The sequence below is a fragment of the Canis lupus genome, chromosome 8 (genome assembly GCF_003254725.2).
Source record: "Canis lupus dingo isolate Sandy chromosome 8, ASM325472v2, whole genome shotgun sequence".
NCBI lineage: Eukaryota > Metazoa > Chordata > Mammalia > Carnivora > Canidae > Canis > Canis lupus.
In genome coordinates, this window is record NC_064250.1 from 27,085,745 (window position 1) to 27,103,402 (window position 17,658).

Sequence of the window (17,658 nt, forward strand, 5' to 3'; positions counted from 1 at the left end):
CATAGAATTCCATACATGATAAATATAAAGCGTACAAATTATCTTGGGAGGGGATGGGACTAGTGAGTATGCTATAGCTATCTTATTATACCAATTCATGAAAACTAATTAGTAAATATTCAGGAATTATATAAGCCAGTAATTAAACTGCTAGTAGCTTGAAATGAGCCATAGTGGGCATATTTAAACCACAGAAATGGTCAAGTGTTAAAAAAAAATCAAGGCATTTTGTTGTTGTTCTTGGAGAGCCAGTTTACCAGCACATCATTGGATGGGAACTTGGGAAGTTGATACTGTAGACAGATGGATAGATAGAATATAGGTCACTGATTTCAGAAAGTAAGACTTTGTATTTGATCCTGTTCTACACATGGTCCTCATTATATCGAATTAGGAAAATGCCCAGTGAAAAAGACCAAAAATGAAACTAAAGTTTCCCAAGAAAAATGCAAAATATAGCCAAATCCACATACTTGGTTTCATTTGTCCTAGTTCATGAACTTCTGTTTGCAAAAATTGCTTCCTAGCTAACGTCTGTTTTCAAAATACATATTTTAGGTAGAAGTGTTCTAAATACAAATTATTATTTTATTCTGATGAAAATGGGCATCTATTAAATATAGTGAACTGTTTAAGATAGCAAATGGGGTATTTTATTTTTTAAAGATTTTATTTTTAAGCAATGTTTATAACCAAAGTGGGGCTCGAACTCACAGTCCCCCCAAGATCAAGAGTCACATGCTGGATCGACTAAGCCAGCCAGGTGCCCCAGTGGTATTTTTAAACTCTCCTCTCCACAAGAATCTCTTCTTTCCCCATAAAAGTCTGGGGGAAAAAATCCATAATGCAAACCAAGAAGTGTCCTGGTTTTAGTAGAGAAGATGTGAACCAAAGATTTTATATCCAGCAAAACTGACTTTCAAATAGAAAGTATAACAACAGTTATAAAAGGTCACAAACTTATCAACATGTAAGAATGCAAAGAATATTGTTTTCATGAGCCCTTAATGAGAAAGCTACTGAAGAATGAACTTCAGATTAACAGAGATGACATAATTTCACCAAAAGTAAGATAATCATAAACTCTGTGCCTCCTGATAGAAGAGCAGTCCACCAAAGAAATATGACCTGAGACCCAGGCTCTGTACCCAGCTGCCAATTTGCAGAAAATCCAGAGGACAGAAGAAAGAGCATGTTGAATTGCCTGTGAATATGCAGTAGCAAGATCCGAGTTATGGGAAACTTTACAGGTCAAAGTCTTAGATACTTTAATAGATAAACTGTAAGGGAAAAGAAGAAAGGAGGACAAACCCAGAGATCAAATGAGAATTAAGAGACATATTAACAGGGGCACCTGGCTGGTTCGTAGGTTGGGCGTCTGACTTCACCTCATGTTTTCAGGGTCCTGGGATCAAGCTCCGCATCAGGCTCCCCACTCAGTACTGAATCCACTTCTCTCCCTCTGCCTTGTGCGCACTCTCTCTCAAATAAATAAAATCTTTAAAGATATATCAACACATTTTAAGACTAAAGATTCTGTTAGAAACTCAGAAGGTATAAACTTTTAGAAAGATCGTTTAAAGATAGCAAACTTCATAAAAATTAGTGATTTTTTTTCTCAATTTTTTAAGAAACTAAAATTTGAAGTATCAATCTTATAAAAGCATGCTTTTAGGGGCATGTGGGTGGCGCAATCTGTTAAGCATTCAATCTTGGTTTCAGCTCAGGTCCTGATCTCAGGGTTGTGAGATTGAGCCCACGTCTGGCATCCTCAGCACAGTCTGCTTGAGAGTCTCTTCTTCTCTTCCTCTGCTCCCTCCCACTCGTGTTCTCTTTCACTCTCTCTAAAATAAGTAAATAAATCTTTTTTTAAAAGCATGCTTTTGTCAAACTTCAGGTTGTAAACCACAGCACATGTTTTACACTTCCAGTTGAGGCAGTGCGGCAGGGGTTTTGAAGTAGCCCAGGTTTAAATGCTAGCTGTTCCATCTCAATGCCTTTCGCCAAGTCACCTATTGTCAGATGGCGGGGATTTTTATATTATCGCTTCTGAAAAGGGTTATAAATTATAACCTATCTCTTGGCAGTTGCAGGAATGCATGAAATATCATGTGTATAATCCCTGGTATTATGGTTGACATATAATAGGCACTAAAAGGAAAGCTGCTATTACTTTGGTTTCAAGAGGTCTGGAGTGGGACTTAAGAATTCTATACTTTTAAAAGCCTCCCAATGATTCTAATGATTGTTCTAATTTTAGAAACTGCAGTCCCTAAAAAATCCTTCTGGATGTGAACAAATATTCAGCTTCAAGGATGCTTATCAATGCATTTCTTAGAATAATAGAAAAACTGGAAAACATCTAGGATGATGGCAAAATAAACCATGGTCTATCCATTTGCTAAAATATTTGGCCATTAAATATTCACTTTCAAGCCCAATGTTATATTCTTTTTCCTATTGAACCCTCCCTTCAACAGATTATATAAGCTTCAGGCCCCATAAAACCTGGATTCCTATCCATATGCGTATGTATGTATACTGAGACACTCTGAAGAAGCAAATGGGACAAATGTAATAGAGGAAAAATATTTAAAGAGGTGATAAAACTGTCCTGAAATAAAACTTTGAACCTTCATAAAAAGCTGTCCCCAAATTGTCAAGATAAATGCGTACCACCAAGAGATGAGAGACAGAGGTGCCCTCAAACTGGCTGAATAGCTCTATGTAACTACAATCAGTTTTGGTGCAGCTTTCTGTTTACACTTAGAACAGGGCGGATGATCTCAGAGGGAAGAGATTGCTCAGAAATTTTCAAGGTTTTATGTTTGGTTTTGTAATTCCATAGTGTGGTATAGAAAACTATTCAAATGATAGTAGTAGCATTTAATTGGTTTCAGTGTAAAGCCCAGGGAGGCCATTTAAAGTCCCCTTATCAGTTCGTTCTTCTTCCTGTTTTGTAGAGTCTGATATTTCTTGTTCGGGATTGGAGTTTCCCATACGAATTTTCATACGGAGCTGAAGGTGGCTCCAAATTCTTGGAAAAACGCCTCAAGGTTTGTTGTTTACTTGCATGAAATTTCACCAGTAGTAATCTAGAATTTTGTTGAATGACTTGTAGAATGGGTACTTATTAGATACAATCTTATTTGATCCTTCTAGTGTCTCTATGAACAAAGATTGATATTTAATACAATACTTTCAAAGTTATAGTTTTAAATATTATCAGTAATTATGATACATAGATATCTATAAAGCAATGATTTATTCCTCAAGATAAATCTTTTATTTTGGATAATTAAATCAGTTCAAGGCTGACAGTACAAATATCTGGACTCATGTTTTAGAAGTTTAAAAGTCAATTTAACAGAAATATCTAATTTTGAAATCCCCAAAGTCAATCTTAGAACATTTTGCTAATAGTTCACAAAAAGTGAAATTAGAGGATTGTCCATTTTCAATGTCAGGATAGTTCAGTATTGAATGGATTGTTTACATTGGACAGATATCACAACAAATAGCTACTGAGAAAAATTTTTAAATCAAGATTAAATAAGCTTTCTTGATAATCAAGATTTCTTTTTAAGTTTATGATTACTTTTAGGGTACCTGTCAAATACATTTAAAAAATCAGGACAGTTTAGCTTATAAATACCCAACTATTCAGATGCCTTTCTAGAATTTAAATGTATACCTACCAGGTGAGGAGAGGCTATCTTGAGTCTCTCCTGAAAGGAAGGTAGGAATATCTTAGGATCTATTCATGTTTCCTAAGTACTTTGAATTAAAATTGGCATTTGTAAGAACTAGCGAGAATAAAACCCCACTAACTTATACTAAAAAATGGGAAGGCCCACCTAAGTTAGTCTAAGAGTAAACATTTGTTAATTCTAATAATAATGCTATATGTATGCCATATTTAGATAAGGCCATCCACTCAAGACTATTTTTTCTTCAGTATCAGCCCTGCCATGTCATTTTTATCATTGTAGGACCAGACAGACATAGCAAATATGAGATATAACAGAATTCTTCTGGAATTCAATTTATGATGAATGTGGTTTAAACTTCAGAATGATTTGCTGCAGGTCTCAGGGAACCAGCATGAAGAACTACAGAATGTTCGAAAACACATCCATTCCTGTTTCACCAAAATTTCCTGTTTTCTGCTACCTCATCCTGGCTTAAAAGTAGCTACCAATCCAAACTTTGATGGAAAACTAAAAGGTTTGTCTTTTAATGAATATGTTTCCATTACTTAGTCTGGTTATAAAATTGTCATTTTTATCTGCCAGGCTTACAGCTGCTAATCTAGGTTATCCACTTAGTGAGGCTGATGATTAAAAATTATCAAGAGAACTGGGAATCCTGGGCTGGTGCTAGAACACCTCCTTAGTGAACTGTAGGATTCTATGGGTACTGAATACATCCACAGAGAAAATAGGCAAAATCCTGTGTTCACCTGGGAGGCAGTGACTCCCCCTTTTCACACATTCCTGCTCAACTTTGTACATTGAGAAGTGTTCTTTAATGTCTTCCTGTTAAATTTTCCTTCTTTACAGTAGAGGAGAAAAATAGCTATATTATTCCAATGTTATAAGTTCTATAATTATTGTAGAATAACAATTCTAAATTATTAAAAGCTTCACTAAAAATGAAATCCTCTTCTGGATTTCATTTCTGAAATCCAGTTTCTGGAAAATCCAAAAGCACTAGAGTGTTTTTGAAATAGTGTATACTAATAGTATATAGTTGGCTTGTCAAGCAGAGGCATTACTAACATTTTAAGATTCCAAAGCAACTCAACTTGTTAGAAAAAGTGGTGGGGTAGGGTAGAGGTAGAAGTCTGAAAAAACAGAAGTGAGTATTTCCTTATAAATAATCACCAGGTCTTTAGATATTTGCTTTGTAATTAATAACAAAGTAGTACAAAGACATTTCTGACTTTTTAATTTATAAGCCTAGCATTGAGTACACATACCACTGATTTCAGACATTTCCTTAATTTACCATGGCCTTTCTGCATTGTGCCAGGGTTGGTGAGACAGAGATATGACAAGCTTTCAGCACAACTGTTCTCAAAGGGCTTTAAAATTACTCTTAAAAAGGGACAACATAACATGTATCACTTTTATGGAATTGGCAGGTTTGAAAAGCAAACCTATTTTTTACCCCTGTATCCATGCATGACATTTATACTTAGATACCTTATATTTAACTATGACAGTATCCTAAATAGAATCCCAAATTTCTCAATCATCAGCGTTATTTCTATACACATTTTGAATTATCTTTATATAACAGAACAGATAGCAGTAGGCACATAGTAATGTATGAGTTGCAGGATCCTGTCACTTCACTATCACTTATGAATTCCAGCCTACCAATGAGCCCACAGACCTCTTGATACTGAGCAGTTACCTAATGCCTTCATTGTGTTTTGAATAAATTTCATAAAGACAGGGCTCCCACAGGCCCCTCTTTCTTCTCTGGAGTTGGGGAGTCGTAAACAGGCAGGGGGTGGGTAGGCTTTCAACAATCCTTTATTGGAACAAAAAAGTACTCTGGCTTGTTCCATTCTTGTACTATACAGGTACAGTTCTTAAAGTAACTGATATATTTTACAATGAAAGAGCTCAAGGAGAGAGTTTAAGACAAATCACACAGATCTAGAACCCCCATTTTTTAACAGATTTGTTTTCCATCAACTTTTATTCAAATGTCTAAACATACATTCACCCACACAGTTGTTTTACAGGTACCCCCAAATTATGAGTATACCAAAGTAGCTAGCCTGAGAGAAAAAGAAATGAAAAGCAGCTTCAGGTGCCCATCTAAGTTGCGTTTTGATGAGGCTTTGTAGGACTTCTGCTGAATTTCTGTGTTCAAATGTGTGCCAGAATGTTCTAATGAGCCTCAGTTTCTCCTTGGGCAGTTTTGAAAGTCAGCTATCCACATTGTTTTTCCATCCCATTCTAAATCTTGTAAGTTGATGTGGTTTCTACCCATGGTGTCTTGTCCATTAGCTATGCCATTTTCCAGAGGGTCGGCATCTTAGTAACTTTCTTCCTCTAGGAAAGAAATGTCTCTGAATAAAAAAATTGTGCAAAAATTGTTGGATCATAATTCTCAAATACACTTTCACAAATGTATAGAAATAACTTTCTAGCTCACTATCAATCATAACTATTATAATTACTATATTTGTTCATGGTCCTTCACATTGAAATTGTCTTACCATTTCCCATGTTATATGAAACTTACAATACTATGATTCAAATTAACTGTTAGTAATTTAACAACTTCCCACATAGGAAATCAAAAGGATTAGGTTCATTTGTGCTACAGTCAACCAGTTCTTTCTGAGTCCCCACTGAATACCTCTCTTGACTTAGTGAATCTAATCTTTTAATTAACAAGGTGTTATCTTTCTTTTGGAGGTTGCTCTGTGTTACAGTACCATACGTAGAATGACCAGGTAATCAATCACATCATAAACTCTGGCGATACATCCTTAGCAGCTTCAGTTAGACTTCTGGAAGCATAGCCAAACACCATTGCAAGAGAATTCATTTTAAAAAGGTGTTTCTAATGCATTGTCAGTCAGGTAATCCTGAAAAAAAAAAAATCTTCCTTGGTTGATTTACACAGCAGTGCTTCACCAGTGCATCTGCCCTGCAGAGCTCTTATAAAGTATGTTATCACATCCCCAGTTATTGTGACAGATAACCACTCTGGCCCAGCCCCTGAATTCCTGGCAAAGTTTTACTCTTGTGGCAAAAATTATTGAAGAAATGATGGAAATAGAACATCATTCCAAATAATAATCTGGGGGATCCCTGGGTGGCGCAGCGGTTTAGCGCCTGCCTTTGGCCCAGGGCGCGATCCTGGAGACCCGGGATCGAGTCCCATGTCGGGCTCCCAGTGCATGGAGACTGCTTCTCCCTCTGCCTGTGTCTCTGCCTCTCTCTCTCTCTCTGTGTGTGTGACTATCATAAATAAATAAAAATTTAAAAAAAAAGAGAGCCTTCTGTCTCTCTTTAAAAAAAAAAAAAAAAAAAAAAAACAACAAATAATAATCTGCCCACACATATTTATTTGAATACTTGCAGTAGTCCAGAGCTAATTAGTAATTACTGTAAACTGATCTGGTCCATAGATGTTCTGGGTCATGTTTACTGTGTTGAACTAATATCGTTAGCAAGAGCTCACCACTTGTGCATGTTATGAATCTTTAGTTTGTACTTGCTGAATCCAAAACTGGAATACTGGTATTGGTCTCAGAACAAAGATTGTGGCTCATGCCATCTTCAGAACACACTTTTAATCCAAATATATGGTTCTATGCTGGTTACTTTAATGATAATTACACTTGCTGGGGCAATAAATACACAGATAGATATCATCTTATTCCATTCCCATTTTATAAGGGAATGAGGGGGTGGAATTTAAATACATGTGTTAGAAGTTATCTTAAAGTAATGTTATAACAAGGTTTTTGTTTTATACAAAAATTCAAGAAGAATTAATACATTCTAGATATATAGTAATATTTTACAAATGCTAAAAATCACATAAAGTTGTATAGCAAAAAAGAAACTCATCAGTATCAGTGAATACTGATGCACAGCAAACATTAACATGGAATGTGGTAACATAATACAAACACCAGTATTATTAGTGAATATTGCTAACTAGAAAGCAAACCACAATAATAAATTTGAATAAATGCATCTGAATAAATCAAAATATAATACAAAGCAAAATTATCAATAAAAATTGGTACAATGCAAACAGTGAAATACATTTGAATAAACTCCTATACAAGTACTCATAAAATATGGTCACTAAAATTTCAAAGGTGTACAAAACATGAAGTAAAAAAAAGTCTGAAGGGTTTCCAACATTATGCTCATACATCACATAAAAGCAGCAAGCAAGAGAAGAGAAACATGAATTCTTATGTAAATTGCCATTTCAGTGTATAGTGGCGTTGTAATAGCAAGGAAAATGCGAACACAATCACTATTTGAATCATTATCCTTAAGACCTCAGAAATCATCAGTCCTAAAGCTTGAAAACTCAGTGACTCTGCTGAAATTCAGATTTTTAAAAATTATAGGCAATTACTACATTTACTTAGATATTAGATTTCTGGACATATCTAGCTTTTAATGTAGGTGTATTTTTCTGTATCTTTTAAAATAATTTCAGAAATTATCAGTGTTCAAAAGACTTCTCTGAAGATGTGTCTTCTGTGTTACTTCACTAAATATGTAAGGTTAAGCTTAAACCTAATGCTATAACACAGGAATGTCATCAGTTGTCCTAAACATGGTAGGTAAACAGCTTAGATAGACATCCTCTGATTTGTCTTCATGGCCTCCTCTTGCCACGTTATTTTGTATTGGTGAGTTTCACCACCAGAGGTGGTATCACCATCACCATCCTTCTGAACTTGAGTTCTACTTAGTACACCTTACCCAGTTCTAAATGCTTTCATAAGGTGGGTACATGAAAAACAGCAATTTTGGCATAGATTTTCTGGAGGGAAGACATCTTATAAGCCAGTAAGTATCTGGCCTTTTCCCCATTTATAAAACCACCAACAAACTTAAGTACATCAGAATACTTAAATGGTTATGTGAATAGGGAGTAAAATATTTGTTTAACATCAAGAAAGCTATTTTATGGTTGGAGGATAAGTTAATATGTAATTGAAATAAAGACTAACAGTAGTTTAGTAAGGAGGATCGATCATTTATTCCAGAAAAGTGGTCTTCAGGAGTTGTTTAGATGATGGGAAAATAAGTGATGGCTTTATCACTGGGGAAGAAATGGAGGATCAAAGGATGTTTTATTGTATAGCATGGAGGACTGGATTAGATTTTTAAAATAATGATGTGCTTTTACTTGTAGAAATAGATGATGAATTCATCAAAAACTTGAAAATACTCATTCCTTGGCTACTTAGTCCTGAGAGCCTAGATATTAAAGAGATCAATGGGAACAAAATCACCTGCCGAGGTCTGGTGGAGTACTTCAAGGTATCACTCTCATTTCTAGAGCATTGTTTTGGAATGCAGTTCCTACTTGAAACAATCAAATTATAGACTCTGTAATATGGGGACAAAGTTATGAGGAATTTATAAAGATTAAAAAAAAATCATGAGACTCCCAAGAGGAGCTTGCTTTCTGAAATTAAAATTTTAAAGAAAACTCTTAGAGTTAACTTTATCTTGAGAGCAATTTATTTTGGAGTATGAATATATCTGAGCTGGTAAAGTCTATTTTTTTGCTGGGGGAGAAGGTGTTGCTCAAGGTCCATAACATGTAGTAGGCCTCAGTCATTAGCCTTACAGAATTTTACCTTCATTCTGAAGATGTTCCCAAAGGGGTTATCTTTGCCTTCCTATTGGAGAAAATTCTTAACGCATTTCGTCTCTCAGCACCAGGGGCCGATTTGAAGTACCATTATTTGCATTTATTGCTTACGTTAAGTAGCACTGAATACTACACTTTTTTTAACCAATCCACATATACAGTGGGGAATTTCAGTTACCAATCTAATTTGTGGATGGATGCTCCAAGGATTAAAATACCAATTTTTTAAATTCACATTTTTGTCATTTAAAATACTGTCAACATACCTCCTGTGTATTTATCTTCATCACTCATAGCAATAAATGATGTTATTTATCTATTAAAATTTGAAATCTTAAAAGAAAATTGAATTCTCACTGTGCCTAGCATTATGGAGGAGCTTAGAATTTAGCAGATTAAGGACCCTTACAGAAATTTCTTCCATAACACTTATGACATCAACAGGTACAAATGCCTGTGAGTAACTGAAAAAAAAAAGGTTACTCCTAGCAGAGGGATGTGAGAAAGTTTTAGAAGAGTGAGTTTATTAAGTAAGCCTTTAAAAAGGGTAGGGTTGGCAAGTGGAGTTACATGAAAGGGGCACTTCAGGAAAAAGCAGAACTAAGAAAAGGAGAATTAACATGAGAAAGATAATAGTTCCTAAGCCTGTCAAGACCTTAGACCTTAGAATACAATTTAACAGAATTACAAAAATATTGAATGGAATTTATTGAACATGAATCTTTTTTTTTTAAGGCTTATATAAAGATCTATCAAGGTGAAGAATTACCACATCCCAAATCCATGTTACAGGTATTTTTTTTTTTTTAATGTTACAGGTATTAATCAAGAAGCATGACATTTTAAAACCTGCTTGTCACTAAAGCTAAGGTTTCCTTAGCTTTATATTTATAATAAGCTAAAGATATGCTCCAATCTGGCCGTCAGAAATTAGCAAACAAAAATAGTGGAATGATTTATTGGAAGATTATTTTTCTGTTAACTGTTTGTGTCTTAAGCTAAACATTTTCATATACACATAAAGGAGCATCACTTGTGCAGACATACAAACACTTTATACCAAAGCTTTCATAATTCTCTCTGTACAAAATTGGTTTAGAAAACAGACTCATACCGTGGTTTAGGTTCACACATTAACAAGCAGAAAAAGAGGTCCAGGCTTTAAAACAAATGGTCTCTACAAATAAACATTTAAGAAAGGAAAAACTAGCTTTTTCCTTACTTATCTAAAAACTTTCAGTTAATAGTTCTTTTGTTACCAGTGATCCATTGTTCTATCAGTATCAGTCCTTAAACCTAAGACATGTTTTTATATATGTCAGTTCATACAAAATGAACTATATATTATTTCCCATGTGTTTGGGTTTGTAGATTTTCCCCCTACATTTGATGAAAGGCTTAAAGATATTTTTTTAAGAGGAAAAAATCTTCCAAATGAAAATTCATTTTTATAACTATGGCTTACTGAGTTAAACTATGTTTTATGTATTTTGAAATTTTAATTTTACAAATTTTTAAAAATATAGTGGAAATACTTTAATCCTTTCAACTTATTTCATGACCTTGTGTTCTTGTATGTTTCTTTCACAATATTCAGAAATAAGAATTGCCTGTGAAGGTTTAATAAATATGAATTCCATTTTACATCATATTTTGTACTTTGTCCAAAGGCCACAGCAGAAGCTAACAATTTAGCGGCCGTGGCAACTGCCAAGGATACATACAACAAAAAGATGGAAGAGGTAAGAACTAAATAATATTTTAAATTATGTTTTAAATAAAATCAGTATTTCTTAAAAAAAAAATCAGTATTTCTTCCATGAGCTCATTCTTTTTTCTTCCAAGTTACACTGTCTACACGTATGCAAAGAAGTGGCATTGACTTATTCTTTCTCAGCCTCTGTATCTCACATTTCTATTTATTGTATTCCTAAAATATTTTTCAGGAAAGTAACACTATGCACAATTTAATACACATTTCAAATGTGTTTTCTCTATATTAGAGATACTTTTATTTTTTGCCACATCTTCCCACAATTTATAAGCTCTACTAATTAAAATAACATGTGCTACCCTCTCTTCACTACACCTCCCTTCATGCAATAATCCCAGTATTTCTATTTTAACTATAAAAACCCATTAAGGTGCCTGGGTGGCTCTGTTGGTTAAGTGTCTGATTCTTGATCTTGGCTCAGGTCATGAACTTAGTGTTGTGAGATTGAGCCCTGCATTGGGCTCCACACCAAACATGGAGCCTGCTTAAGATTCTCTCTCTCCCTCTCCCTCTGGCCCTTTATCTCATCGTGCTCTCTCTCAAAAATAAAACAAAACCCATTAGGAAAAAAAAGAAATTAAACTTTAAGAGCCAGTGTTTCTACATACTGCATTTCATTCCTCTTAACATTCTGAATTAGGATGCATCTAATAATTATATATCTACTAATAAATACAAGTTTTCCCTCTGAAAATATTTCTTATATAAATTACATCCAAAATTGATGGGAGTCTTAGGAGTCAAGGGAAATACAGTATATGGAATGGTATTCACAACATAACTAAAGGGTAACTAGAATGAAAGAATGCTTAATAGAGTTAAATCTCAACCAAAGTGATAGTTATGGGTAACAGATTTCCCTTGTAATTTTTGAAAAAACTGAAAATGTGGTCCAAGAACACTGAATATATACATCCATTTAGTTTCCTGAAGAAAATACGGAAAGGGCTCCATTCAAACAAAATCAGTGAAACGGACAACAAACATGTTTTTCATTTTACATTTTTTTAAAGGTTTTATTTATTTATTCAAGACAGACACACAGAGAGAGAAGCAGACACAGGCAGAGGGAGAAGCAGGCTCCATGCAGGTAGTCCAATGTGGGACTCGATCCCAGGACTCCAGGATCACATCCTGAGCCAAAGGTAGACGCTAAACCATTGAGCCACCCAGGGATCCCCCCTACATTAGAGTTTTATAGCATTGCTATTAAGTTGAACCTCACTGGCCAAAAATACTTCAGTATAGGTAGAATAAATTTCCCAGAGGATCTTGAATGTAAGTAGTTTATTTGGATTTGGATTCATTCTGTGAATGAACTCAATTTGCAGTTCACTTTGAATCATGTCTTTTCATCTTAAGGAACTTGGATTTCTAAGTCTTGGATATTCTTTTCCAGGTCAAAAAGAAAATAAAAATTAAGAATGGACTTATATAAGTCATCTATTAAGTACTGGTCCCACTTTCAGTTATGCCTTATATGGAGTATGTAAAGATACAGGCTGACAAAACATTTATGTAGACTCCTGATTATAGTGTTCTAACAAATTCAACTAGCGAAGTCGAAGATTTTGATACAGTTGCTAATTTTACTGTGCATTGCATAAACAGCACTTCTCTATCTGATACAGATTTGTGGTGGTGACAAACCATTTCTGGCACCTAATGACCTACAGACCAAACATTTGGAGCTCAAGGAGGAATCTGTGAAGCTATTCCGAGGGGTGAAGAAAATGGGTGGGGAGGAATTTAGCCGTCGTTACCTGCAACAGCTGGAGAGTGAAATAGATGAACTTTACATCCAGTATATCAAGCACAATGATAGCAAAAATATTTTCCATGCAGCTCGTACCCCAGCCACACTGTTTGTTGTCATCTTTATCACTTATGTGATTGCTGGTGTGACTGGATTCATTGGTTTGGACATCATAGCTAGCCTATGCAATATGATAATGGGACTGACTCTTATCACCCTCTGCACCTGGGCATATATCCGGTACTCCGGAGAATACCGAGAGCTGGGAGCTGTAATAGACCAGGTGGCTGCAGCCTTGTGGGACCAGGTAGGAATACTTTTAATACTCTTCAACTAATTGCAACACACAATTGAATGCCATCTGTGTACCAGACACAATGTTAGATGTTGGAACTAAACAGGTGAACCTGACTTGGGCCCAGACTTCAAGAGCTTTAAAATCTGTCAAGATGGCTAGATACAAACAACTAACTATAAGACAATATATGAAGTCTTACACAAATGTTTTCCAGTTAACATTTCAGTATTTTCAAATATCCGTGGATTAGGCAGTTTGGTCTTTCACTTTTTTTTTATCCTAAAAGTTAAAGTTGTTAAAAGTGTGAGAAAGCACAGCTGAGTTTTTATTGAGCTGATTGTGACTTGTTTATGTGCTAAGATTACTTAATACTTAAAGCTATCATTTGATTAGCATTTTGCTTTGCTAGAGGTATATGTGAACCACTATCATAAGTTGTTGTATCACTGTGTCTTTTAGTATAAACTCCTTAAAAGCAAGATCTGATTACTTCAGATTGTTTCTATTTGAAGTAGGCATTTGTACCAGGCTGTAGCATGAGTCCAGGTCAACTTCTGCACCAGCTACTTATGTCAGTTGTCCTTTATGCTTCAATTAACCATGGCCTAGTCAGGGTCACTGTGGTCCACTGTTCAAATAATTGATTATGGATAGGGAAGACAATTATAAACACACCTAGAACAATAATGAACTCACTCTCTCATTCTGGAAGTGTCTTCAGTAACATGAAAATTTAGGGGCATTTAGTGAAGCTAAAATTGAGAGGTTTCATAAAATTTAATGTTAAGACTTTTGAACATTTATATTCTGCAGGTAGCAAGTAATAGTTCTAATTTTCCCAGCATTTATACTTAACATATATTCTTTATAATAGAATTTTAACTAATGAATTTACCATGTGCCTTTGAAGAATCTAGTTAAGATAAACTAATGGTAGCACTCTGGGTAAAGAATGGATCCTCTAAAAAAAAAAAAAAAAAAAAAGAATGGATCCTCTGAGCCACTGTCTAAAATAGCTCCCCCAACTTTAGAAGACTGAAGAGGGCTATATCAAAGCTCTCCTTGAATATGATGCTGAACCCTATGAGAAATATAGAATTGAGTTCTTCAAAAGGTTCTAAAAAATATGTAATCTTAATCTGAACTAAAAATATCTGTAATATTTGTTGTTAAATGCTCAGAAAAACTGTAAACAAAGTTGAATTATCATAATGCTATTAATGAAGCAAGATATATGCCTTTTTCCCCCCTTTTAAACTGCCTTTGCCACAGGGAAGTACAAATGAGGTAAGTTAAATTTTTTTAACTTGAGAGCTATATATTTATAAAGATTATGATATTCTTACTGTTTAAGCCAACTAGCCATTAATGGATTAAAAAAATCTTTGATGTAATGAGCACTGGGTATTACATGCAACTGATGAATCACTGAACTCTACCTCTGAAATGAAGAATACACTATCTGTTAATTGGTATTAAATTAAAAAAAAATCTTTTGGGCAGCCCCAGTGGCTTAGCGGTTTAGCGCCACCTTCAGCCCAGGGCATGATCCTGGAGACACAGGATCGAGTCCCACATCGGGCTCCCTGCGTGGAGCCTGCTTCTCCCTCTGCCTGTGTCTCTGCCTCTCTCTCTCTCTCTGTCTCTAATCAATAAATTAAAAAATCTTAATAAATAAATAAATAAAATAAAATAAAATAATAAAAAAAATCTTTGGTGACAGCTGCTCCCATTTCTTCAAAGATTCACAATTTTAACTGTGAATTTTCAACATGGGATTAAAATATTCTATTTATTCTAGACATCTGAATGTGATTTGATCTGTATACGAAACATACGAGTTGATTATCAAGAATATCCTGTTTTATGTTTTATTTCCTAAATATGTAGGAGATTTCAAAATTCTTAAGCTTCAACATTGTGTATTTTGTTCTACTGCATAGTGAAACAAAAATACAGTTATGAATCTTGAGGAAACTCAACTAGTAGACAGTATTTAAATGGAGCTACAACCCTTAGATGTTTTTAAAACTTGGGCTTTTGAGTGAGTTACCTTTACCACTTTTAAGCAGGTTCCAGGCAAGGCTAAAGTATAACTTTAACATACCTCAGACTGACCTGTAATTAGTGTTCATTTCTACTACTACACATGGGCAAAACTCTGAGGAAAGAATCTGAACCTGTAGGAAGCAATCATTTGTTACCTAAGAAAAATGATCTCTGTAGAGTTATTCTGGTCATTATCTTTAGGAAGCAAAACTGATCTCGAACAACTCTGAGATAGTACATCATTCTTTCCTCGGTTTCTGCTGTTCTATATAACTGGAGTATGTCCTCTAATCAATATTAATGATACATTTAATACTTACAAGTCAATAGAGAAGTATTTTATATAAAACTCAATAAAACAAATCCATTAAAAAAAACAGGAATTAAATTGAATGTTAGAATTATGATAGATCTAGGACAGTACCATGTTACACCAATATGTATTCATAGAACTGATGATGGTATTATTTAGACTTAAAAAAACAGCCATCAAGAGTTTAAAAAGATAAAAATTAATTTCCTGGGCATTGGTTATTATTTAAAGGATATCAAGCTTTTAAAAACATTCAGACTCTACAGACTCAGAATTACATCAGAAAAGTTGATTTTATTTTTTCTCCTTTTTTTAAAATTCAAATTCAATTTACCAACATATAACACCTAGTGCTCATCCCATCAGGTTCTCCCCTTAGTGCCCGTCACCCAGAAAAGTTGGTTTTAATGGAGTATTCAGTATGTGAGAGTCCAAAGAGGGAATGAATGTTAGACATTCACTGAGTGGGAAAAGGACAAAAAGGACAGCTTTAATGAGAAAAGGCTTTTCTGAGGCAATGCTTCTGAAAAATGTTTTGTAAGATATGAATCAAGTAATGGAAACAAGGAGGAGAATATGTTTAAATGAAGGATCCCAGTGTATCAAGGGGGAGTGGCAATGTATGTATTTGTTTGCATGACCATCTCAGGCAATAATGGAGAAAAAAAAAAATGGTTCCATTCTGAAAAACCTTTAAAGAAGCCTGGATAGCAAGTGGTCTAGCCATGTATAATAAAGTAGCTACTGGCAGTCAGAAGTTATGAGCTCCTGTAATTACTCTAGAACTGGTAGTATTGGCGATATGAGTTCTCAAGTCATCCCTGGGGCACAGTGTTTAGGAAGCTCTGCTCCAAAAGATATGCAAAGTAAAAGAAAATGCAGTCAGCAAGAAACCGTTTACCACAGAGATCAATCTGCAAAAGCAAAAACATACACATACTGGAGAAGTGAAAATACTTTTGAGTTCTAAAATTATTAGTTATTAATTTATATCTTAAATAGACTGATATATAAAGATTCCACATTTAGCATACTAATTATATAGTACCATAAACTAATTACACTAAAAAGGAAAAATTTTACAGCTGTGTTTATCATCTTGATTCTTGTATTTCTAGGCTTTATACAAGCTTTACAGTGCAGCAGCAACCCACAGACATCTGTATCATCAAGCTTTTCCTGCGCCAAAGTCAGAATCTACTGAACAATCAGAAAAGAAGAAAATTTAATCCAGATTTTTAGAAGTACAGGTGCATGACCAGTTGTCAGTTAAATATTCAGTTTTATGTCTCCATGCAAACATTCAAAGTGCTTCTATCAGGACAGAGTAAAATACCAAGATCCTCTGAAAACTTCAAAAAGGTTTAGTTCTTTTACTTCAGTGTTTAATAAGCAGATGTATTTATGCATGGTTATATCATTTTGTTAACATGTACAGTTTCTTAATTTGGTCTTCGAATATGCTGTTATAATTTAAAGTGTCTATTTATGATGACAGTACATGTGTTCTGCTTGAATTTACTAAATTCTACTACTGGGTTATAATTAAACCATGTAGTAATATTACTCTATGTTTGGATATGCTCATTTAATTTCTACAGGAGAATTTTTAAATTATTTCACATAGTCATCCATGTAAGCATAGCATAACTCAACAGGCTTGATTCAACCTATATCACCCTATATATACCATGAGCTTTTATTTTTAAAGACATTTAGGAGAGTTTTTCAGTTGCTTTATCAAAAACTACTGCTTCTTTTATATTATGATTTAATATAGAATATAAACTTGATCAAAAATGCACAAAAAAATCACTTTGTATATGTACTTGAGTTTCACTGCATTGTATATTTTTTCATTTGGTACACAAAGAAATGTATTCTTCATAGGTCTATTCTTTTAACATGTGAACTATTATTAAAGTTTACTCTGGTTCCTAAGATTAAAAACAAATGCTTACTGAATTTAGAAATGTTTGGGAGGTATTGATATAGAATCATAGAGGTTTATCGCTCTTTTTAAAATTAAAAATGCATTTTCTTCAGTGTTGACACCATTACAAATCTGTTTCCACTTTAAAAAA

At 34.3% G+C, this 17,658-nt stretch overlaps 1 protein-coding gene across 4 annotated transcripts in view; it reads left to right on the forward strand.

Annotated features, from left to right (window-relative positions):
* ATL1 (atlastin GTPase 1) overlaps nucleotides 1-17,140 on the forward strand; it is a 73,858-nt gene extending 56,718 nt beyond the window's left edge. For 3 of the 4 annotated variants that reach the window (XM_025442771.3, XM_035719932.2, XM_025442770.3), the window contains exons 8-15: nucleotides 2,964-3,056; nucleotides 4,089-4,227; nucleotides 8,920-9,047; nucleotides 10,120-10,176; nucleotides 11,055-11,126; nucleotides 12,790-13,221; nucleotides 14,485-14,499; nucleotides 16,693-17,140. In XM_025442771.3, the coding sequence (XP_025298556.1) occupies nucleotides 2,964-3,056; nucleotides 4,089-4,227; nucleotides 8,920-9,047; nucleotides 10,120-10,176; nucleotides 11,055-11,126; nucleotides 12,790-13,221; nucleotides 14,485-14,499; nucleotides 16,693-16,803 (1,047 nt within the window). In that variant the 3' untranslated portion in view covers nucleotides 16,804-17,140. The remainder of the gene's footprint in view (nucleotides 1-2,963; nucleotides 3,057-4,088; nucleotides 4,228-8,919; nucleotides 9,048-10,119; nucleotides 10,177-11,054; nucleotides 11,127-12,789; nucleotides 13,222-14,484; nucleotides 14,500-16,692) is intronic. The other variant, XM_049113163.1, reaches the window with a different exon arrangement.
* The last annotated feature ends 518 nt before the right edge of the window (nucleotides 17,141-17,658 follow it).